The sequence below is a fragment of the Manis javanica genome, chromosome 2 (genome assembly GCF_040802235.1).
Source record: "Manis javanica isolate MJ-LG chromosome 2, MJ_LKY, whole genome shotgun sequence".
Classification (NCBI taxonomy): Eukaryota; Metazoa; Chordata; class Mammalia; order Pholidota; family Manidae; genus Manis; species Manis javanica.
Genome location: NC_133157.1, coordinates 204,717,450 through 204,742,226, shown reverse-complemented (window position 1 = coordinate 204,742,226; position 24,777 = coordinate 204,717,450). Strand labels below are relative to the sequence as shown.

Sequence of the window (24,777 nt, the reverse complement as noted above, 5' to 3'; positions counted from 1 at the left end):
CTGGAGAAGGTTGATTTGTTTGTTTTAGCAGACACCAACCAGTGTAGATGACACGTTCTGTCTCACCTTCTGTGGTTGGTGGTTCTAATACCAGTTCTACTTTCAAAACTTTCCCTGTGCTCTTTGCATTTGCCCTGTGCTATGTCTCTCAGTGATAGTCTAGGACTTAGGCAGCAGTATATATCATACATTATTAGTTCTCTTTCTCATAGCCTTTGCTATACTTTATGAGTCTATTTTAAACAAACACAAGTTGTTATTTGTATTACTTTATGCCTAGAATAGGGATGTCTTTTCCAGTTCTTTCTTCTCCATGATTTCTCCCATTCTCTTCAGTTTCCAGTGGCCTTTTCCCAGTTACTTTGATCAGAAAGACACAGATGCCTTTGGACTTCTGCATTGTACAGTTCCCCCATAACTGGGGCTGTCCTTGCATAAAGTGCAGAAAGAAGAGAGAAAAGGAAAAAAAACATAATGGCAATTCCCCTCGTAGTGTTTGGATGACAGAGGCCCTGTTTCTAGCTTTTCTGGCCAGAAAGGTTTTTCCTGTTCCTCTGGCACTGCAAGTCTAGGGCTAAGAGGTAAAAGAACAGGAAAAAAACTAGCATATTTCCTCATGATCTCCAGATCACAGGGTCGGTCCCCTTTGGGACAGAAGAAGGGGACTCCTCTGAAGGGTTTTCTTGTCATCAGCACTATCAAAATAGTTACTCAGGCAACTCTTAGGCCAAAGCCAGGAGATAGAGGAAAACAGAATCAGAAAACTCATGACTACACCCATTATGCTTCAGGTTTTGACTTCTCCTCCCAATTATTTATATTACCTGTTTATGGAATGTTGATATCCCTTGGCCATTTATATATTGGTGGATTAGGTACTTTCTGAGCGATTTGAATGATATGTATATATTTAAGGAATATTAACCCTTAATTAACCCTTAATCAGAATGTTTGCATTCTTGTGTTTCAAATTTTTTGACATAGAAATTTTTTAAATGTGTTAGTCTTTTGTAGATTAAAAAACTTTGCTAATAGCCATTTGGATAGTCCCCCTAATCAGAGTATGTGTTGGGGTTTTAAAAATATTCTGTTTTATTTTTCTCAAATTTAGAACAAAATTTCTTAAATTTATGAAAGTGACTGATACAAAAATTTAGGTAATACAGATGTCTGGGCTAACAGGTAATGCTCTTCACAGCCCTACTTACTTTAAGAGAGCAATATTAGCAATTCATACAGATCCTTCCATACTTTGTTCATAAGTTTTCAATATATATATATAACTGAGGGTATTACATGCAGTAAATGCATCCACAAGTGTACAGTTGGAGTTTTGTAAAGTCTACACTTGCATAATTCACTATCCCAATAATACATAGAATATTTTATCATCCTGTGAAGTTCCTGTGGGTACTTTTGTATTCACATCCCCTTTTCTGTCCCCTACTAGCTGCAACCATAGATCTATCACTTTAGACAAATTTTACCTGTTACAGAATTTAGGGAAATTGTATAGTATGTACTATTTTGTTTCTGGATTTGGCTGAACATAATGCTTTCCATAGTCACCTGTGTTGCAGCCATGTATCAGTACTCTACACCTTTTTATTACGATGAATAGTATTTCATTGTGTGAATATACCATAATTCTATAATACATTTACTTACTGATAGATATTTGTATTATTTGCAGTTTGGGGCAATTATGAATAAAGCTGCTCTCTACTAGATCTTGTGTACGAGTGTTATAATTTCTTTTGAGTAAATGATAACTAGTTAAAACTTGCTCTATCATAGTAAATGTTTATTTAACTTGATAAGCATCTCTTAAAGTTTTCCAAAATAGTTGTACAGTTTTACACTCCTATCAGCAATGTAATGAGTTTCAGTTCCCTACATCGCACATTTATCATTTTTTAAATCTATTTTATTTTTATTATTTTTTGGTATCATTAATATACACTTACATGAACAACATTGTGGTTGCTTTACTGCCTTCCCCGTGGCCCCCCACACACATTATGTGCGGTAATCATAACGTCCCTTTTTCCCCTTATCCCTCCTTTCCCACCCATCCTCCCCAGTCCCTTTCCCTTTGGTAACTGTAAGTCCTTTCTTGGTAACTTGTGATCTGAAGACTACCATTAGGCCAATGGATTCTCTTCCCTTGTATGAGTGAGATTTTGTAAATCTGAATATAAACGAGGGAAAAATCAGTCAATGTGACTTTAAAGAGGGCTACCAGAATTCAGTAGAAATTATAAATGTCAATAAAGGAAGAGTTCTCAGCTTCAGTTTCTTTTTCTAGACAGTGTTCAATAAAATTAGTTACAAAGAATCATTTCCAATGCAGACCTATTGTAGTGATTTTATAAAAGTTCAGACAACAAAACCAGACACACAGCAAAATAGACTTCAATCAGTAATCCTTGTGCACTAGAGGCAAGCCTGTAAATGTACAGCACAGTCTTCATCATTTTAAGGAATCTGAGCCTGAGAAACTTCCAGTTCTTCCCAACTCAGAGGGCCTTTTCAAAGGCAATGCTACAAACTGGTGGGAGCACTATCACGTTAGATGAGGAAAAATAGCAAATTTGTTTTTCTTTAATAATGATCTGTATTTTGGTAAGCAGCTCAAAGATGGCAACGCAAGATGTGACTTTTCCCCTTAGAGGAAGAAGTTTATCTAAAGAACAGAAACCTCCTTACATCACTAATAGAGAGTCATACTTATATACTTAAACATATGATTTCCTGAATTGAATACACACTAGACACTTTACATTGGGAGAATGGGACAAAAATATGCAGGACCATGTAAAATTCCTAGGAAAGGGCTGCTGTGTTGGGCCACATCTGTGCTTATACGGTAGTGGCTCAGAAGGGGCAGAGGGTGCATGAAGAACTATTAGCAACCAGGAAGAGGCAGCCAGAGAGAGAAAACCCCATGCCAACACCATATCCCTCTCCCAGTGGCCACTGCCTCTTGATTTTAGTTTAGGGGACCCTTAGATGCCTGAGCAGTAATTCCTTTCTTGGCTGTTTTGGTCCTCAGCAAAATTAATAGTTATTAGTACTAATGGAGTACAGGAAGCACAAGGATCAATGGCATCACTAAGAAAAATGTAGAGATAGCGCACATGAAGATTATGTGATTGGTTATCATCTTTACAGAGGAATCGCCAGCAGTGTTTTTCAATTTCCATGGTTCATTTCTCTCTGCATCACTTATTTTTTACTGTATCATGATACAGACCCATGGAAACACTAACTGGCTCCATCCCCAGTACTATTTTACTGCATTGCAACTTATGGATCCACATTTTACCCAACTTTCTTTCCACCCACACAAGTGCTAAGAGGGTATTAAAAAAGAAAAGATAGCATCTAATGACCATCTTTTCATAAATATCAACCCAGAGTACTCACTCTTAAGAAACACATGCATTCTTGCCTTAACTGAGGACAGAAATAACCAAGTAACAGAACCTTAAGTGCCCTGATGGAAGTGTACAGTATGAGATACATCCACCTATCTATACACACATATAGGCACTCATGTGTATATATAATATATACATACAAATGATAATAGCTCTACCAAAAATGTGCATACTTAACAGCTTTTTAAAAAGCCAGTAGATCATGGTATAATACAATTTATTTCCACTAGTGAATGGCACAAATGGAGAAATTCAAAAGAGATGTTTCAAGTACAATAAAGTCATTTTTCACAGATGAAAATGAAAATAAAGAGTATTATTCCAGTGTCCAACACAATGTACTCTATGAAAGTTTAAAATGCCAGACATTTCGTACTTCAAGCAGAAAGTTGCTAAAGTCTTTTTCAGACACACTCATAACAGAGTTTTTGGTTTTTGAAAAGGGGGTGAGGAAACAGGCGGGAGTGGGAAAGAGTGTCAAGGACAGTTTCTTAGTGTGCTGAGTGGTGTTTACCTGATGTCTAGGCAGCTGAACATCATGAGGATTATGCTAAACAGTTCAATTTACTGGTAAATCCTTGGCTTAGAGTACTAAGCATATTATACCTGTGGGTGTGGCTTTAAATGCAGGGCTATTCATCTCCAGGTGTAGAAATTACTAAAAGTGAATGGCAGCTCTGAATAAAAATAATATAAATACATTTTCCAGCTAACCTTATGTACCAATGAAAATACCTGTAGATACTGTAATTTGGGGATAAAGCTGATTTTAATAAAGGGAGAAAAATATGTATGAATGGAAGGGAACCCAATTAAGGAATATCTCAAGGTATGAGGTTTTACATTTTCAAAATGTTAACTTAAAAAAAGGGAGAGATAGTGAACACAGGAAAGTTTTTACTGCCAAGTTCTGGATACCAGATACAGCATTTACAAATTTCTGATATGCTGGACAAATTTCCCATATTTTTTATTTTCTTAAACACACATATATTAAGTGAACACGAACACTGGGGAGGAGGTAGTATTAGTTTAAACAAAGGTTGACATTTGTACACTGATTGAGAAAGTGCCTGCTTCTTTCTTCAGGATCTTTCAAAATCTTTCAAATTTTCCTGCTTTTACTCTTTCATGATTCCTACCATGATTGAGATTCCTCAGAAGTTAATCTTACAAACACACACAAACCAATCTGAATGATTAAACTGAACTGATTTGAATCTTTTCGCACACTATATATATTTAATTCAAATTAACTTAATGGAATAATCCAGGTATAGTGATGTAAAACTGGTTGCCACACAATTCAATCAGATTTGTGTGGCAAAAACAAAGCCCTACTGGACAGACATTTGGACTCAGTATTCAATCACGATGTTACAAGTACATATATATAGTCTGCATGAACTCAGTAATTCAGTTTGACTAATTTAAGTCCATTTCGATTTTAGAGTTTTCTATGCAAAACTGGTCTGCTTCAGTAGTGTAAAGGAGCCAGATCTAGTAAGAATTTTTTAAAAGGTATCAAATTCCATTATATTTTTGGACATTTTATGAATTCTAAAGCTTGGTCCTCTCATTTTCCTCTAAACATGTAGATATCTCAATTTGTCGGAGATACTGTACAATATTTGAATGCAGAAGAGACATTGAAATAATTAAAAGTCCCTTTCAGTAGAATCAAGTACATGTTATGTCCACCTAAAAACTGGTCATCTGAACCGTGGCCAAGAGGACGATGGACCAGAGCGCTACATGGAACACTGCCTATGACTGTGTGTGAATTCTACTGTGACTTGGTTTTTAAAATATTTACACTAAAATATTAATTTTTCTCTCAGTTCTCTTTAAAGGAATGCTAGAAACTCCTAAAGGGGTGGATTCAGGCAGACTGGACTGACGTGCCTGGAGAAGACTTACATTGGTTGAGAAAACCAAGATTTCAATGGTGATTAGTCTGCTCTAGGTGGAGAGTATCACTGAGGGGGCCTTGGAGAATTCGACCTGGGAGCCCTCTGTGAAAAGCAGGAATCTGTCAGCAGCAGGGCTCCTGGTTCTTCAAGACAACTGGGGAGAGGGCAGGACAGTGACCTAAAGGAACTTTGAGTGCTCACCAGGAAGGACATTTTTTCCCTTCAAGTCATATTCATGGCTCCCCACCCGCCTGCAGCTCAGTCTCCACACTAGCGTTGGGACCCCAAGTCACATCTGACTGTCAGCATCGGGTGGATCCTTCATTGCAAAACAAAACAAAATAAAACAAAACATACCCCTCTCTGGAAAAGAAAAGTTAGCTTTCGTCAAGAGATTTCCTGACCACCATAACTCACTATAGTTTTTGCTTTTTTTTTTTATTTGCCAAACTTGCTGGTTCCTTTTCAGTAGTACTTTAGCACCGAGGCTTTAGAATTCTGGAAGTGGTGTTTCTGTCGTGTGATGTTCACATGATGCCAAGCAATCACTAAGTCTCAAGGAACTGGAAGTTTGTAAAGTATTGCAGCAACAAAAAAAGCAATTAAAAAAAAAAAAAGAAGACCTGCACAGGGTTAGTCAGCAGCTGGTAAAGTCACAGGCTGAGTGACTCCTGGCTCACTATGGCAACTAAGCACTTAAATAATGGGCTATTCTACTTGTAAACAGGAAACCCCATAAACCAAAAGGGGGTAATCAAATGATGTCTAAGTAGTGTGATGAGAATTCCAGGAGATGGCGGTCTGTAAATATGGCATCATTCATATACTTCCGGCATTTCATTTGTATTGGCTATATGTGTTTGTTTTCCTATAAACAAAGTAAAAGTACTGTTTGGGGTCTTGGAAGTTAACAGAGCTTAGCTCAGCTAGGATGACATATCACAGCATAAGCAACAAAACGTCAGCATATATATAGGCTTCATCTCCACACTCTGCTACTGAACAAACCCATCATATGAGCATTCAGGGGCCCCTCTCACCCTTTTTTTCTTCCCCTTTGGAGGCTCACAGGTTTGATGATGCAATTTCCACAAAACCTGTGATCTCCTGAAGCACCTCCATCTCACCATGCCACAAAGAAGGCACAATTGAATGGACAAAAAAAAAAAAATCACTGACAAGCTTGCAGCATTCAGAAAAAGAATTAGGTTGTCTTCTACTCTCTGAAAAAGTCAATGCAACCCTTTAGTGTTCATGGATTTCCACTTTTTTCCTACACCAAATGAGGCCAATTTTATCAACAAAAGTCAGACAAAATACATTTATTTAATAAACAAAATACATTGGTGAGGGTATACAGGTGTGTTTCCATAATAACTTGTTTTAGCACATGCTGCCTGCTGTGAGTGGCTCATAAGAACCTGGGGTATACAGAGAAAGGCTTTAGATCTTTTCACAAATTTCTTAGGACACAGTTGTCCAAAAGTGATGACTCAAGCCACGTTGCTGGATTGTTTTTGCAGTTTTCAGAAAATACCCCCATCTAACAGTTTCTTTTTACCATGTGCACTGTATGTGTGCACGTGTGTGCATATTTGATAAACACACATACACACCAATTCCCCTTTACATAAAATTTCCCCAAAAGTTAAAACCAAAACAAAACACAAAACCTGACAGCTAAATACTATGACATCCCAATTAGTAAACACAAAACAGAACGCTTTACAAATATGAATAAAATATACCATATGTATTCAGCTTCCACATGGTAGTACCCAAGTGAGGAGGCTGCTTGTGATGATGTCTATAGGGAGTTCCTTTTGGTGGACTGTGCAGCGGAAAGACCATTCTCAATTATTTTGATTTGGTTGTTGATCCATTGAGTATTTAGGAGCATGTTGTTAAGCCTCCATGTGTTTGTGAGCCTTTTTGCTTTCTTTGTGCAATTTGTTTCTAGTTTTATGCCTTTGTGGTCTGAGAAGTTGGTTGGTAGAATTTCAATCTTTTTTAATTTACTGAGGCTCTTTTTGTGGCCTAGTATGTGGTCTATTTTGGAAAATGTTCCATGTGCACTTGAGAAGAATGTGTATCCTGTTGCTTTTGGGTGTAGAGTTCTATAGATGTCTATTAGGTCCATCTGTTCTAGTGTGTTGTTCAGTGCCTCTGTGTCCTTACTTGTTTTCTGTCTGGTGGATCTGTCCTTTGGAGTGAGTGGTGTGTTGAAGTCTCCTAAAATGAATGCATTGCGTTCTATTTCCCCCTTTAATTCTGTTAGTATTTGTTTCACATATGTTGGTGCTCCTGTACTGGGTGCATATCTGTTTATAATGGTTATATCCTCTTGTTGGATTGAGCCCTTTATCATTATATAATGTCCTTCTTTTTCTCTTGTGACTTTCTTTGTTTTGAAGTCTATTTTGTCTGATACTAGTACTGCAACACCTGCTTTTTTCTCCTTGTTTTTTGCATGAAATATCTTTCTCCATCCCTTGACTTTTAGTCTGTGCATGTCTTTGGGTTTCAGGTGAGTCTCTTGGAAGCAGCATATAGATGGGTCTTGCCTTTTTCTCCATTCTATTACTCTCTGTCTTTTTATTGGTGCATTCAGTCCGTTTACATTTAGGGTGAGTATTGAAAGATATGAACTTATTGCATTGTAGGCTTTAGGTTTTGTTTACCAAAGGTTCACGGTTAGCTTCTTTACTACCTTACTGTCTAACATCACTCACTTCTTAAGCTATTATAAACACAGTCTGATGATTCTTTATTTCTGTCTCTTCTTATTCCTCTTCCTCCATTCTTTGTATGTTAGATTTTTGTGTGTGTGTGTGTGTGCTCTTTTGTGTTTCTTTGACTGATTTTGAGGGTAGTTGATTTTAATTTTTGCCTTTAGTTAATATTTCATTGTTCCACTTTCTTTGCTGTGATTTTATTTTCTCTGGTAACATCTGTTTAGCCTTAGGAGTGCTTCCATCTGGAGCAGTCCCTCTAAAATACCCTGTAGAGGTGGTTTGTGGGAGGCAAATTCCCTCAACTTTTGCTTATCTGGGAATTGTTTAATCCCTCCTTCATATTTAAATGATAATCATGCTGGATACAGTATCCTTTATTCAAGGCTCTTCTGTTTCATTGCATTAAATATATCATGCCATTCTCTTCTGGCTTTTAAGGTTTCTGTTGAGAAGTCTGATGATAGCCTGATGGATTTTCCTTTGTAGGTGACCTTTTTTCTCTCTCTGGCTGCCTTTAATACTCGGTCCTTGTCTTTGATCTTTGCCATTTTAATTATTATGTGTCTTGGTGTTGTCCTCCTTGGGTCCCTTGTGTTGGGAGTTCTGTGTGCTTCCATGGTCTGAGAGGCTATTTTCTCCCCCCAGTTTGGGGAAGTTTTCAGTAATTATTTCCTCAAAGATACTTTCTATCCCTTTTCTCTCTTCTTCTTCTTCTGCTACCCCTATAATGTGGATATTGTTCTGTTTCAATTGGTCACACTGTTCTCTTAATATTGTTTCATTCCTGGAGATCCTTTTGTCTCTCTCTGCATTAGCTTCTCAGTGTTCCTGTTCACTGATTTCTATTCCATTGATGGCCTCTTGCATCTCATCCATTCTGCTTTTAAGACCTTCCAGAGATTGTTTTATTTCTGTATTCTCCCTCCTTAGCTCTTGCATATTTCTCTGCAAGTCCAGCAGCATAGTTATGACCTTTACTTTGAATTCTTTTTCAGGAAGATTGGTTAAATTTATCTCCTCAGATTCCCTCTCAAGGGAGGATGTCTGGGTTAGTCTGATCTGTATCAAATTCTTCTACCTTTTCATGGTGATAGAGGTAGTTGTAGGCAGTTGGGACATGTGTCAGCTGGGAAATCAAAGTCCCTTTCCACTTGCTCCTGGCCTTCCTTTACTGGGAGAATGGTGACCCCTAGCGGCTTTTACTGGGCAGTTGCGTGCAAAGGGGGTCTTTGATTCTTGCCCTGCCACTGTGGAGTAAGCTCCACGTGGTTGCTGTTGGCGTGGCCACTTTTAGGCTGCTGCTCTGCTGTGGGGGAGCCACGCCAGAGGGGGAATGGGCGGGAGGCTGTTTATCACTGTGAGGGACCTCCGAGCTGTGTTGTCAACCACCTGGGCCCCTGGAGTTCCCCGGGATTCCCAGCTGCTAGGCTGAGTGTGATGGGATGCCTCCGTCCAGCTGTGAGGCCCCTGTCCCTTCAAGACCTTCAAAAAGCACTCACTTTTCTTTTGTCCCAGGTGCGCTGGCTGGAGGAACCTGCTTGCCAGTTTTACTGTTCAGTTTCCCTAGTATCCAGCACACCATGCACTGTGTGTCTGTGCTCTGGTGCAGATGGCTAGGGCTGGGTATTTAGCAGTTCTGGGCTCCCTCTCCCTCCCTGCTCTGACTCCTCTCCTCCTGCCAGGAGCTGGGGTGGGGGTGGCCCGGGTCCTTCCTGGCCACAGCTTGTATCTTACCCCCTATGCGAGGCACTGGGTTCTCACAGATGTAGATGTAGCCTGGCTGTATCTTCTGGTCTCAGTTTTAGGAATGGTTGTATTTGTTGTATTTTTAAAAATATATATGTTTTTGGGAGGAGATTTCTGCTGTCCTACTCACACCGCTCTCTTGGCTCCTCCTTGCCAATCTCAATTATTAAGTTACGTGTAAGACGTGTGACCCATTGGATATTTGTCAAGTGACACTGGTGCTTCTGTTCATGCCCTGTTCTGTCCATCCCTTGGTAGCTGTCGCCTCAGAACCCGAAGGCTATTGCGAACTCCCATACTGCTACCTCGGGGTACCCCATGCATTGGCTGAGAACGGTGACCTGCATGGCTGGGGACTCACCTTGCACTGGATGTCCCCAGGCTTGTGATAGGCCACCTATGGGATGCCCCCTGTGAGGAGATCCGGGGGAGCTGTGGCTGAATGCCTCAGGGGCAAGGTTAGAAAGGACGTTTCTAAAACCTAGTCCTTCGCTTTCAGAGTTGAAAGCTTTCATCTCTTTTGCTCGACGCTCCAGCAGGCTTCGTATCCTTTCAGTGCACTCATTCTGAAATGTCAATATCTCTTCTTCCATCTGTTGTGGGTTGGTGGGGGAAAGCAAAAAGAAAGCTCATTTATTTTAAAAAATCTATCAACTAAAGAAACAATAATTATTATGGTTTAAAGTGAATCATAAAAATGTCCACACTGGCTATTTTAAACGATGTACATTTAAAAATCAAAGAGATCAACTATAGAAATCATATATAACTTATATTGCTAAAATGTGTAAAATCAAGTTCTTAAAAGCAAAGGTAATAATGTATTGAAATAATAAATCAAGGCACACACACTCACACACACACACACAGCCTCAGTACCTTAAAGGACACAAGTGAATTTAGGGATTCATGTTCTAATATATATGACAAAGAATAAGTAAAATAAATAAAGCTACATCTAGAAATAATATTTTCAGCCTGACTCTTCATCTGTGTAAAACTGGTTTTATCTTCTCTTTTCTAGTAATGCATCAATTTGTACAGTTTGAGAACAGGGATGAATGAATAAAGTATATTCCTGATCCCTTTTCCTTGTCTCTCTCAAGCAATTACTAAAGTTTTTTCCTTCACTATCCAAGTTTCTGTCCAATTTCTTTAGGTACAACTAGGTACACAAAGAAGTGAGGAAGCCGGAGCCAGAGCTATCCTTTTACAATTCAACTGTCTTCGCATAACTCCACATCATTCCTCTAGCAATTACTACTTAAGTATATTCCTTTAATATATCACACTCATTAATTTTAAGGTTCATTACTGAATCAGTAATTTTAAAGAAAAAGAAAACACTACCAAAACTAGAATTAAGGAAATATGGTATTGTCAAGACAATCTAATGCCACCTCTGTCATCATGAAAATATATTTATGAAATGATTTTGATGAAAGCAAATACTGGCACAATTACTTTTTTCTATTACATATACCTGTTGTTTTAAGAGTGCCTTGCGGAGGGAGACCCTCTCTTCAAGCTCCCGAAGCTCTTGAGCGTGTTGTGCCTCAACCTGCATTCTGATCTTGCTCTGAAGTTCAGTCAACAGCTCCAGTTCCTGCTGCAGCTGCGTTTTCAAAGCCTGGCACTCTGCCTCCTGTGCTTCATCCAAATGCCGCTGAAAGAGAGAAAGAAAACATATATCCTCCTGTGAGCTGCCTTCTCATGACCTATGGAAAGGAGGAGGTGTAAGTGAAGACAGACTACTCTTCCATAGGGCACAACTGTTCTCTTTTACATCTTGGAGTAAACCTCTCTGGAAAAGGAAAACACAGCAACCAATGACGGCGTTATAAGGATAAAGCTATCATAAGCTATTTGGATGATGCCTAAAAAATCATTATTTTTTAAAGAAAAACAGAGACTCTGATTGATATAAGACTGTGAATCTCTTCTCTCCAATGGAAATAAGTATAGAACAGGTTATTTATTTAATGCTACCGCTTATGGGCCAAATCTGAACAGCTACCTGATTTTTTGTTTTTGTTTTTCAATAGTCCACTAATTAGGAATGGTCTTTTACATTCTGAAATGGTCACATTTTAAATGGCTATGTAAATATCCACATAACAACCTCAATTTTTCCTCCTAAAATATTTACTATCTGGCCCATTAAGAAAAAGTCTGTAAACTTACATAGCAACTATTTTGTAGCTGCACTCAAATGTGACCATCTGGATTCCCGATAAAGTACTACTTTTTGAACACTGCTTAACAAAGTTGCTTCTCCAATCTTGATGCGCTGTTGGTATATGTACTGAACGTCTGCAAGGCACCAGCAGAGAGCCTATGTGGAGCCTCATGTCCAAATGTATCAAAGAGAATTACATATGCATCATGCATATTTCCAAGCAATGCTGAGAACAAGAAGAATATGGGCCACCATGACTATTTCCCAAGGTGCAGCAGAGTTTTCATTTCTGACTTAATATTTCAATTGTTGGGATTTTATTCAGGTGGTGGAAGGAAAGGGGCACTAAATTTGTTTTGCCTAAGTAAAGTAAACTTACAGCTCAAGTGGAGAGCATTTCATTAATGTTGCGGTCATACTGCTCAGTTAAGATGGGTAAGTTTTGGGCCTGCTTCTCCTTAGGGTTTACTCTTTAGCACCACGAGCAAAAACCTGAAAGTCAGCTAACTAATTTTTCAAAGGTCAAAGAAAAGTTATGAGGCAAGGGAAGGGACAACCCTTCTTGTGGTAATGATAACAGACATGAACTACATAAACATTTTTGAGATAAAATAATTTGAGTTCAGAGACAGAATAACTCTGGCTTTAAATCACAGGTTAATTATTCTATGAACTCAAGGTTCAACAAAACTTAGCAAGATGAGATCTATTTCATAAGGTGTACCCATCAGGCCTACAAGTAACAACACTCATTTGCTACACAAAGGCAGAACCTATAGTTGAAATTATTTACCTCAATATATATACTGCCAGATATTGAATGGTTGACTAAGTGTGCAAATGTGTGTATGACCAAACACTCTTGTCAGGGAACTAGTTCACACTCTTTGCTCCAATACTACAAAATCAAATATATATCCTTTTCTGCATTTTACACCAATTGAGGTACTAAGTCATAGTCATGTACCTTTATTCAGTGAAGGGTCAAGAAATGTCTAGCTAGAAAGACAAACTCTTGGTTTAGTTACTCTTAGCACTGCTCTTAAATACTGCCCTTGGTTAATAAAATTCCTCCAAGTTAGCCAGAAATGGAACAATGAAATTTAGAATTCTCTTCTGACTTTGTGTAACAGCCTCCATTCTTTAAAAAACTTTTAAATATTCAAATATATTGCCAAGAAAACTAGTCACTCCATATCACTAGCTAATGACAAAAAGGAATGCCCTGGAAAATTTTTTCGACAAGATTAATACTTATACCAAGAACAAACTATATTCCTCAATGTTTCACTCAAGTGAAAGCAGGATAAACATGTTCCAGTTGTTTCTTAATCACTTATTACTGACAAAACATCACCTAATGGCAGATGAAGAAATGGCAGATAAACAATAGGTGTTTACCCACGTTATTCCTCAGAAATGGTGCCCCAGTGTCTACAAATACTGTCAGCTTACCTAAGTGTGCAAACTGAAGTCCTCCTATCCCCCTTAAAGTCTTGGAGAAAGTTGGAATAGTTGCAGCTATTGAAGTTGAACTACTACTTAGTAAGTACAAATTTACCTAAAAAGGTTACAACTATTACTTACGTAAATGAAATGACATGATGTTAAAATAGAGTCTGTTTTCTCTAAGAAGGGAGCAGGGTTACCAAAGGGAAGGGGTTGGGGAACGTGGGTGGGGAGGGACAGAGAAGGGGATTAAGGGCACTATTATTAGCACTCACAATATAGTGGGGTCACGGGGAACGCAGCACAGCACGGAGAAGACAGCAATGACTCTATAGTGTCTTACTACGCTGATGGAAAGTGACTGTAGTGGAACATGGTGACTTTCTTTCCTTTCCGACTAAAGTAACAAAACAATTTCTTTTATGGAAAATCTTGAGCTTATGTATCATGAGAAGGACGCTTTCTATCTGAAGTCTGACTGTGACTGTGAGACATTATCTTTCCCCTCGATTTTTTAACAGTATCTGTGAAAATCAGACTAGTGTCTACAAGCATTCAAACTGAGAAGGCTGCCACAGCAGGGAACCAAAAGGGAGGGTTAAACAGCAAACAACTAACCTCTCCCAAGCCCCAGAGAAATGAAGTCGTATCAGATTTATGGTCTGACCAAAGAAAACTAAAGAAGCTTTCAGGTTGGTTTACTTCTGGGCGCTGCTCACTTTAAAACTGTAATTCATTTTATAGACATGCTTTAAATATCTTTTGGTGGGAAACCCTACTATGTACCCACTACAAAGACAAAGTAAATCTGGAAAATCATTATGAATTCTGATTGTCATAAGCATTAACTAATGACGATTATGAGGGTAGTCAACGTATGAGCCACTCTGTAAACAATGTTCATTAGCTGTTTTGAAGATACAGCAAAGTATAAAATTTGACTTAGATTCACAAGGAAAGGGCAAATCTTAGCTTTGGTTCTGTGTTTTGTTCAGGACAACTTGTATGAATGGAGTTGAATAGGAATCAGAGACACCACTAGGTGTGGTTTAGCTTCTGGTTTGGACACAGATTACTTCTGTGAGTGAATTTCACTTCACTTCAGGAGAGTTATTCAGGTAAGTGTTGTTACCTGATAGTTTTATAGTTAAATTGTCAAAGAGTTTGAAAAAGGGGATAAAGAAGATAGTGTGGAACCGGGGCCTTATTGGATGTAAATACAAGTTTACAATGGGCAGACATGTACAGATTAACTGAGGTACTACTGTGGGTGACAACATATATAGTGGGTCATTTTGGTTTTTTGTTTATTAAGATTCATGTGATTATACTTCACATATTCATTACAAGTTATAAAATTTGAAAATTCCTTGGAATTGTTAACTCTGGTTGATTTTGGTAGAGGGGGCTGGACCAGGTGGCCTAAAGAACAAGGAGAGGGAAACCTTTAACTTTATAATAAATACACTTTGGCATCATATAAATATATTTCTCTATCAAAGCAAATACAAAATTTAAAGTCCTTTGATATTATATATCACCAACACTTGTCTTTCCTTATTTGTCTACAAGAGAGCATATAATACCTTGCTTCACTCTGATGTACTAATTAAAAATACACTCCAACTACACATGCCCTGGTCTTACCTATGTTACCAAACACAGAAAGAATGGGAGTAACAGTGTGATAATTCCACTATTCCTCTAAAGATGAGTATTGACAATGAAGGGAGAGGGGGTAAAAAGGCATTTTTCATTCACTGGTTTCTGTACTAATTAAGAACTTACGGACTCTTTTGGATACAAATCACATTCAGAGAAATAAGATTCCAAAACTATAAAACTTGGAACAACAGAGAGAAGCCAGCAGGTTAGTATGTTGATATGTAGACTGTAGTATCAACACTGGACATTTGGGTGCACTTAAAATGAGAATTTTGAATCTTATTTATGACACTTTCCACAGTTAAAAAGTTCTGGCCATTTTTTGGTACTCTGCTGAGAAATACACAAGCAGAAGTCTGTAGCCATAGACCCTCTACACCAACACTAACCAAACATGCTAAAAATGAAAAGAAAAAAGCTTATTTAATTTCTTGATGACAGACATCTGGCTTAGACTTTTACTGTTTACGTGATGCCTTTTATCTGTTCTCCTTTGCCAAGAAGCTTAGGCTAAAGGTACCTTCAGACTCTGAGGCTGCTGTCGAACCTGCATGACATGCTTCCGCCTAAGTTCTCGCTCTCTCCGTTTATTACGCTCCAGCTGGTCAGTGAGCTCGGTTTGATGCTGCAGACTCATCAACTCACAGCGCATCTTCTGCACTGTGTTGAGGTGGCGGAACTCCAGTTCTTTCATGGACTCATGCTGTCGCAGCAGCATTGCATGCTCTAAGTCCTTGTGAGCCTTTCTTTTATTTAATTCCTAATCCATAAAAAAAGACAAAGGTGAAATTTGCTGATGTACAATGCCAGGAGAAAAAAAATCCTTGAAATGAGTTCATAAGTGGAAAGCTGTCAGAATACCTACCTCATGATCAATAAATGTTACTACAATTTTTTTCAGTTTAAAAGATCAAATGTACAACACACACACATACACACATTCTCTCTCTTTTTCTATGTAGAAGGAAGTCAGACGTACCCCCTTTGCCTCTGCTGCCCCTTCTCCAGGGGCCAACATTTGGTGCATGTTTCCCAAGCATCCCCACGCTTATCGTGACACAACTATTACACAAAAACATACAGTTTTAAAATTGAATAACAATATATATTATAGGCATATAATATGATTTCTTTACCTAAAAATATAATGGACAGATTTTTAAAAAAATTTTTATAGGAAGCTTCTGCTTTCTGATGCCATAGTTTTTCTATTTCTTGTTTTATGACAAATTTTCAATAAACATCTACACATGATACACCATATAATTATGTTACTATTTCTTTAGGATAGAATTCTAGAAGCGGATTCGATGGGTAGAAGATACGTGCAAATTAAATGGTTAAAGCTGCTGAATTATGCTCCAAAATAGCAGTGTCAATTTATATTCTTACCAACATTGACCACTTTACCATGCCACTACTAGGACTTACCAATTTTTTAGACCGATCTTATCTAATTGATGCAATTGTTTTCATTTGAATTTCTTTATTACTGAATTTGAATAATTATGTTATACTTGAAGTTTATTTTAAGCCACTCTTGGAAATAAATTGATCTATGCTCATAGGTATACCTGATAATGAGAACTGTTGTTTTCATTGTCATAAGTTTCTACATATTCCCAATGAATAATTTCATGATTATACAATTATGTTAAATGGTAGTATATACCTTCATGGCACCCATTTCGGATGAAAAGGCATCAGTTATCCAATTAATTTTCTTATATTTAAAAATTAACAGTTCTTTCATTCATGGAATTAATATTTATTATATATTTACTTAATACATATTTATTGAATACCTATTATGGGCCAGCCACTAGCTACAAGGCCTGGATATATCTAGCCACTGGATATATAGCCACTGGATATAAAAGCCCTGAACAGAACCTGGGACTTCATCTAATTTCCATTCTACTTGGGGAGAGAGAGATCCCCATAAAAAGTGTGTGCACGTACATGTGTATGTGTGTGGTGTGTGAGAGAGAGAGAGAGAGAGAGAGAGAGAGAGAGGAGTGCAAGAATATTTAAAGAAGGGAGGAGGATTTGGAGATCAGAATTGAGGAGATATGAAGTGAGGGAGGAGGCGAACGGTGGGGGGTGGGTTACAGGGAAGAAGGACTTAGGCAAAGGCAAGCAGAGATGCTCTAAGGCCCTAAGGGTGGGATGTGACTGACATATTTTCAGGAAGATTCTGATTTCACACCATTTACACATACCTCCCTGACAAGGTCCTGCTCCAAGTTATGGCACCCGAGTAACAGCTTTCTTTCGAAGCGACGGCATTGCAGCTCTAGGTACCGTCTCTGACGCTGAAGAAGATTGGTCTTTTCCTCTTCTTGGAAATGCTGTATGTTCTCTTTCTGCTTTGAAAGCCATTCCTGTTTTTCTTTTCTTGGGGTGCTCTTGTTTTCATTCAGCTCCTGGCAAGATAAAAAACAACTGAGTTCAAAATACATAAAAATTAACTACACGAATATACTATTTGCTAGCTGGTAATCTTCAGTAAAAGTACTTAATTTGTGCCCTCTCTCATGGGCAGGCAGGGCAATGACCTTAAAGGAGGTAGGTAGTATTTTTCTGTTTCTGGAGTTATCCATGAAGTAGGACAAGAAAAGAGAAAACATACACTAGAAAACACGCATACTTTTTAGCTTTGCACAGCTATATTTAGGATGGCTCATAGCTTTGAAAGCACACAATGATTGGTGAATGAAGTAAAACATCTTTATTTAAAGTCCTCCAAAAAAGGGAACAAGACAGTGCTTTCAAGTTAAAATCATTAATGATTTAAAATTAAGGTTAAATTATAGTTATGGCTCATTTCTTGGTTTCAACAATAGAAATGCTAAGTTTTTGGCAAAGTTAAGGATGGGTTCAGTATAAAAGACCGGAAATTAAATGGAAAATCAACAAAACTAAAGGAAAATAGAGACCTTTTAGAATAGATTCAGCACTATAACCACTGAAAAAGGCAAGACCAATGTTTTTCTACAGCATTTCAAATATCATCTCACAAACTACCTAAAAAGAATGTATTTATACTGGACAAGATGAGAATATTGACAATACATTCAATGATGCAAACCCAAGGATGTTAATTAATACTAGTATATTTCAACCTAAAATGCATCAACCTTGCAGAGAATATAAATCAGCCATCTTTCCCAGGTCTAAGATGATTATTTTTAGAGACTGTTAACCTATGGTTCTTCATCTGTTGTTCAAGAAAGAAACCAATTATTCATTACTTTCATTGATAAGATATTCAAGCACATAAAAATAAAAAACACATAAGTCTGTAGTTCTCAACTTAAGGATGTCAATGAGAAGACAGGGATAATACAGGCATATACAGAATCACTTGGCTATGTTTTTCAAAATCTTTTGCCAAGGAAATTTCCCACCCACAGGACTATAGTATGTCCCTTCCTCTACACTGATAATAATCATTCTAAATGAACACACACACACACACACAGACATACGCAGACACAAAACTACCTTCTAAAAGAAAACGGACTTATTAGACTATGAATTATATGCTTAAAGGATTATCTAAAACAACATATTCATTTATAAAACTGAAACCTCATTTCACTAGGAAACAACTATAGAACTGCATTTTTTTGGATATTTATTTACAGTTGGGAATCCTATTTACCATCTTTTCAAATCCCATGTTCTAGTATTGACTTTAGCTTTTAGATTATAGTAATGGGAATACATAGCAGGTTATATTCTTCAAACTTAGAAAAATCTTATCAATGAACCTCACTCAGCAGGGTATATATAGCAAGGCTTTGTGCCACCAATGTCCTTAATAAGACTTATTTGTCTAAATATAGGTCAAGTTCCTACACACATAAAAGCACTATACCAAAGAGATTATGGTTATTTTATCAAGATTAATTTATCTGTGTGATAATAATTAATTACATGGACTAAAAATTTCAGTCCATCAGTCTGTAAAAGAGGGTGTAAACTGGGGAAGTCTCGATGGGTGGGGAATTTCCTTGGCAAAAGATTTTGGAAAACATAGTCAAATGATTCTTTGCGTATATGCCTGTATTCTCTCTGTCTTCTCATTGACATCCTTCAGTTGAGAACTACAAGTTCATGTGCTTTTTATATTTATGTGTTTGAGTATCTTATCCACAAAAGTAATAAAGAATTGGTTTCTTTCTTGAGTAACAGGTGAAGAACCATAAGGTCAATAGTCTCTGAAAAATCATCTTATACCTACAAAAGATGGCTGATTTATATTCTCTGCAATATAATAAATATGCTGTAGTTGACACATATCATTTTCCTGTCCTGACCACTATCCTGAATAATAATCCCCTTTCAGAAATTGCCTTAGGACAACATGGCTTTCCTCACAGTTAGACTAGATCTGCGATAAAAATAAGTTCAAGAAAGCAGCACATAAAGGGCAAACACACATGAAATCCTGTAGCCATAAAGACATAATTAGCATGCTTTCCTATTAAGGAAAATGGGATGAGAAGAAATGCCTCTTATCCTTCTTCTGTGTTAAAATCAGAATAAGAACAAATTATTGTAATCTGAGCCCAAAGTAAGAAGGTATGATTTACTTTTAAAGGAAGAGATGTATGGCTCTTTTTCACAGCTAAACTATTTTTATTTCCAGTGACTCAATTACTTAAGAAGTGCTTAGGAAAGCTACTAAATAATAGCTTTATAAAATAATTCACATTTTCAAGAGATCACTTTTTAGATCCCACTCAACTGAGGATCTCAGCCATTGAAAAGTAATAGGTTATAATCAATGTCCTCACTTAAAAAGTGGCAGCCACAAAGAAAAGAAAAATTTATCTTAATGGTTCTATGAGTAGATCAATATTGGATATAACCAGTAAGCAGGTAAGTGGCTTGAAAATTTTTATAAAGTAAATACCTCCTTAAGCTGTTCCTTTCGAAGTTTGTATTCTCTCCTCTGGGTCTTCAAAAGGCTATTCAGTTCTTTCTTCTGCTCAGCCTGAATACGTTGCTGAAATTTTTTCGCCTCGTTGGACATCACTTTAGCCTATAGGAAAATTTTTAAATGGATCAAATTAGCTAAGTAGATAAGCTTCAAAGCAGCAGTTTAATACACATTAGCAAGGATATTTCCTCCCACCTAAGAATATAAAATCAATATAATCATTACCAAAACAAGAATATCCAATAAATTATTAAGAAGTATTACTCAGCATCCTTATGATTTGAATTTCAGACAACCACTAAAATGGAACTCATCTTTAAAATGCTGATCTTTTACATGCTCAGTGTTTCCACCTTATTTCCCCCAGTTAAGTGGAGTATGCTGCCCGACCCACCCCACTAATAAAACAAAACAAATGTAATTAAGTTATGACCTTTTATCTAGCTTGACTTGTGTATTAAACAATGTAATACATCATCTTCAAATTAAACCCTGACTTTTAATTTGTATTTTAAATAATATGAAAATGTTAAATATTAAATACCTGTATATTATTATTTTATTTCTGATGATACATGCAATAGTTGACCCTTAAACAATGTGGGGATTAGGGGTGCTGACTCCCAACAGAGTATAAAAATCCTCCTATAACTTTTCATTCCCCAAAAACTTAACTATTAAAAGCATACTGCTGACTGGCAGCCTTACTAACAACATGAACAGATATTCACACATATTCTGTATGTTGTATAAATTCTATACTGTATTCTATAATAAAGAAAGCTAGAAAAAAGAAAATGATCTTTTAAACTGTCTCCCAAAACATTTTCCAAGACCTTTATTGAAAAAAAATGTGTATAAATGGGCCTGTGCAGTTTGACCCTATGTTATTTGAGGGTGAACTATACATATCCATTGTAGAACATTTAGGAAATACAGAAAAACACAAAGAAAAATCTTGCATGATTTTACCACCCAGAGATAACCAATATAAACATTTTGGTGCATACCCTTCCTATTTTTCTCTAGGCATGTATAGATATTGATATAAATATATAAAACAAATATAAAATCATATTGTACATCCTGTTTCATGAATTCCTTTCCCAAAAATGTTAGTATCTACCTCTTTACAAAGTATTCAAGAAAGTACAACACCAAACAGGATTCTAAATATTTCTACATTCTTTCACCAAATTATTTCAAAATCAAATATTCATTTACACCAGAAATTATTTTCCTAAATTCTCTGTTCCTGTGAGAGAGTGATTCTTCTTTTTTTTGCAGGGAAGGGTGAACAGGACAGGTATAAATGCCCCAGGGCAGACTAGCCAGACATATTTTAAGATATGGTGTAAATTTACTGAGAAGTTTACATTTTACTTGACAACTGTGATTATCAAAATAAATTGAAACTAATGGGACACCTGGGAAATTAGAAATCAGTTTTCACAAAAGACTCCTAAAAAATGCACCTTTATCATACAGTAGAATGATACTTACTTGTAGTAAACAAATGGGTTAAATCTGAATCTGAAACCCTCTTAATTCCTCTTAATTTAACATTCTCTGTATACAACAGTACTCTTCAATTCTTCTGATATAAAAATGCTACTAAAAATTTAAGGTTTCCAAAAAGTACATAGAGAATGATGAATGTTTTTTGACACGTAAATCACCTACTAACTGATTTATCAAACTTCTCAGATAACCAAAGTACCCAAGGCCTAGAACAGAATACTTAATGACTTTTTTTTTTCATTAAGCTTTCATTGATATACACTCTTATGAGTAAGATGTGTACTCATAAAGTTTCAAATGGAAAATATCGTGGTTACTACATTCATCCACATATATCATCGAGTTCCCCCCATACCCCATTGCCATCACTGTCCATTGGTGTTGTAAGATGCCACATCACTACATGTCTTTTCTGTGCTACGCTGTCTTCCCCATGATCCTACCCACACCATGTATACTGATCGTAATAGCCCTCAATGCCCTTCTCCCTCCCTGCTCAACTGCCCTCCCGCACCCCTCCCCTTTGGTAACTGCTAGTTCCTTCTTGGAGTTTGTGAGTCTGCTGCTTTGTTCCTTCAGTTTTGCTTCATTGTTATACTCCACAAAAAAGGGAAATAATTTGGTACTTGTGTTTCTCTCCCTAACTTATTTCACTGAGCATAATACTGTCTAGCTACATACATGTTGCTGCAAATGGTAGGATTTGTTTCTTTCTTATGGCTGAATAGTATTCCATTGTGCATATGTACCAATTCTTCTTTATCCATCCATGTACTGATGGAAACTTAGGTTGCTTCCATATCTTGGCTATTGTAAATAGTGCTGTGATAAACATAGGGGTGCATATGTCTTCTTGAATCTGACAACTTTTTTTCTCTGGGTAAATTCCTAGGAGTGGAATTCGTGGGTCAAATGGAATTTCTATTTTTAGTTTTTTGAGGCACCTCCATATTGCTATCCACAATGGTTGAACTAGTTTACATTCCCACCGGCAGTGTAGGGGGGATCCCCTTCCTCAGCATTCTAGCCACCATTTGTTGTTCCTAGTCTTTTCGATGTTGGCCATGCTAAATGGTATGAGGTGATATCTCATTGTGCTTTTAATTTGCATTTCCCTGATAATTAGTGATATGGAGCATCTTTTCAAGTGCCTCTTGGCCATATGAATTTCTTCTTTGGAGAAGCGTCTGTTCATATCCTGTGACCATTTTTTAATTGGGTTATTTGCTTTTTGGGTGTTGAGGCATGTGAACGCTTTACATATTTTGAATGTTAATCACTTGTCGGATATGTTGTTTACAAATATAGTCTCCCATACTGTAGGATGCCTTTTGTTCTGCTGATGGTGTCTATTGCTATACAGAAGCTTGATGTAGTCCCATTTGTTCATTTTTGCTTTTGTTTCCCTTGCCCAAGGAGATGCATCCAGGAAAAAGTTGCTCATGTTTATATTCAAGAGATTTTGCATATGTTATCTTCTAAGAGTTTTATGGTTTCATGACTTACATTCAGGTCTTTGATCCATTTCAAGTTTATTTTTGTGTATGGGGTTAGACAATAATCCAATTTCATTCTCTTGCATGTAGCGGTCCAGTTTTGCCAACACCAGTTGTTGAAGACACTACCATTTCCCCATTATATGACCATGGCTCCATTATGGTATATTAATTAAACACATTTTCTTGGGTTTATATCTGGGATCCCTAGCCTGTTCTATTGGTCTTTGGGTCTTTTCTTCTGCCAGTACCAAATTGCCTTTGCAGTAGAGGTTGAAGTTGAGGAGCATAATCCGCCCCCTGCTTTATTCTTCCTTCTCATGATTGCTTTGGCTATTTGGGGTCTTCCATGGTTCCATATGAATTTTAGAACTATTTGATCTAGTTCACTGAAAAATGCTGTTGGCATTTTGATAGGGATTGCACTGAATCGGTAGATTGGTTCAGGCAGGATGGTCATTTTGACAATATTAATTCTTCCTATCCATGAGCAAGGGATGTTATTTCCATTTATTAGTATCTTCTTTTTCTTAAATATCTTGTAGTTTTCAGTGTATAGGTCTTTCACTTCCTTTGTTAGGTTTGTCCCTAGGCATTTTATTCTTTTTGATGCAGTTGGGAATGGAATTGTTTTCCTGATTTCTCTTTCTGCTAGTTCATCATTAGTGTTTAGGAATGCAAGAGATTTCTGTGTATTAATTTTGTATTCTGCCACTTCGCTGAATTCAGTTCTTAGTACTAGTAGTTTAGGGGTGGATTCTTTAAGATTTTTTATGTATAATATCATGTCATCTGCAAACAGTGACAGTTTAACTTCCTCTTTACCAATCTGGATGCCTTTCCATTTCTTTGTGTTGTCTTATTGCTGTGGTGAGGACCACCAGTACTATCTTGAATAAAAGTGGAAACAGTGGGCATCCTTCTCTTGTTCCCAACTTAGAGGAAAAGCTTTCAGCTTCTCACTATTAAGTATGATGTTGGCTATGGTCTTGTCATATATGGCCTTTACTATGTTGAGGTACTTGCCCTCTATACTCATTTTGTTGGTATGTTTTTACCATGAATGGATGTTGAATTTTGTTGAGTGCTTTTTCTGCTTCTGTGGAGATGATCATGTGCTTTTTGTCCTTATTTTAGTTAATGTGGTGGATGATGCTGATGGATTTTCAAATGTTGTACCATCCGTTCATCCCTGGAATAAATTGTACTTGATCATGATAGACGATCTGTTTGATATATTTTTTACTATGATTTTGTTGAGTGTTTTTGCGTCTATGTTCACCAGAGATATTGGTCTACAATTTTCTTTTTTTCTGGTGTATTTGCCTAATTTTAGAATTAGAGTGATGCTGGCCTCATAGAATGAGGGTGGAAGTATTCCCTCCTTGTCTACTTTTTGGAAAGCTTTAAGGAGGATGGGTATTAGGTCTTCACTAAATGTCTGATAAAATTCAGCAGTGAAGCCATCTGGTCCAAGAGTTTTAATTTTAGGTAGATTTTTACTACCAATTCAGTTTTGCTGGAGGTAACTGATCTGTTCAGATTTTCTGTTCTCTTCTGGGTCTGCCAAGGAAGGTTGTACTTTTCTTGAAAGTTGTTCATTCCTTCTGGGTTATCAAGTTTTTCAGCATACAATTTTTCACTGTATTCTCTAATAATTCTTTGTATTTCCATAGTGC

At 37.1% G+C, this 24,777-nt stretch overlaps 2 protein-coding genes across 4 annotated transcripts in view; one reads left to right on the top strand and one right to left on the bottom strand.

Annotated features, from left to right (window-relative positions):
• LOC140848000 (serine/threonine-protein kinase TAO1-like) overlaps nucleotides 1-24,777 on the bottom strand; it is a 398,025-nt gene that overhangs the window by 14,397 nt on the left and 358,851 nt on the right. For both annotated transcript variants that reach the window (XM_073230047.1, XM_073230048.1), the window contains exons 17-21: nucleotides 20,055-20,183; nucleotides 17,353-17,556; nucleotides 15,651-15,890; nucleotides 11,321-11,503; nucleotides 10,199-10,430 (exon numbers count right to left, since the gene is read on the bottom strand). In XM_073230047.1, coding sequence (XP_073086148.1) covers nucleotides 10,199-10,430; nucleotides 11,321-11,503; nucleotides 15,651-15,890; nucleotides 17,353-17,556; nucleotides 20,055-20,183 — 988 coding nt within the window. The remainder of the gene's footprint in view (nucleotides 1-10,198; nucleotides 10,431-11,320; nucleotides 11,504-15,650; nucleotides 15,891-17,352; nucleotides 17,557-20,054; nucleotides 20,184-24,777) is intronic.
• LOC140848002 (serine/threonine-protein kinase TAO3-like) overlaps nucleotides 1-24,777 on the top strand; it is a 66,134-nt gene that overhangs the window by 5,772 nt on the left and 35,585 nt on the right. Inside the window, exon 2 of one of the 2 annotated variants that reach the window (XR_012128431.1) lies at nucleotides 5,285-10,104. The exons of the other annotated variant lie outside the window; for it this stretch is intronic. The gene's annotated coding sequence lies outside the window, so the exon portion shown is untranslated. Of the gene's footprint in view, nucleotides 1-5,284; nucleotides 10,105-24,777 lie in introns of those variants that run through there. 2 annotated transcript variants of the gene reach the window in all.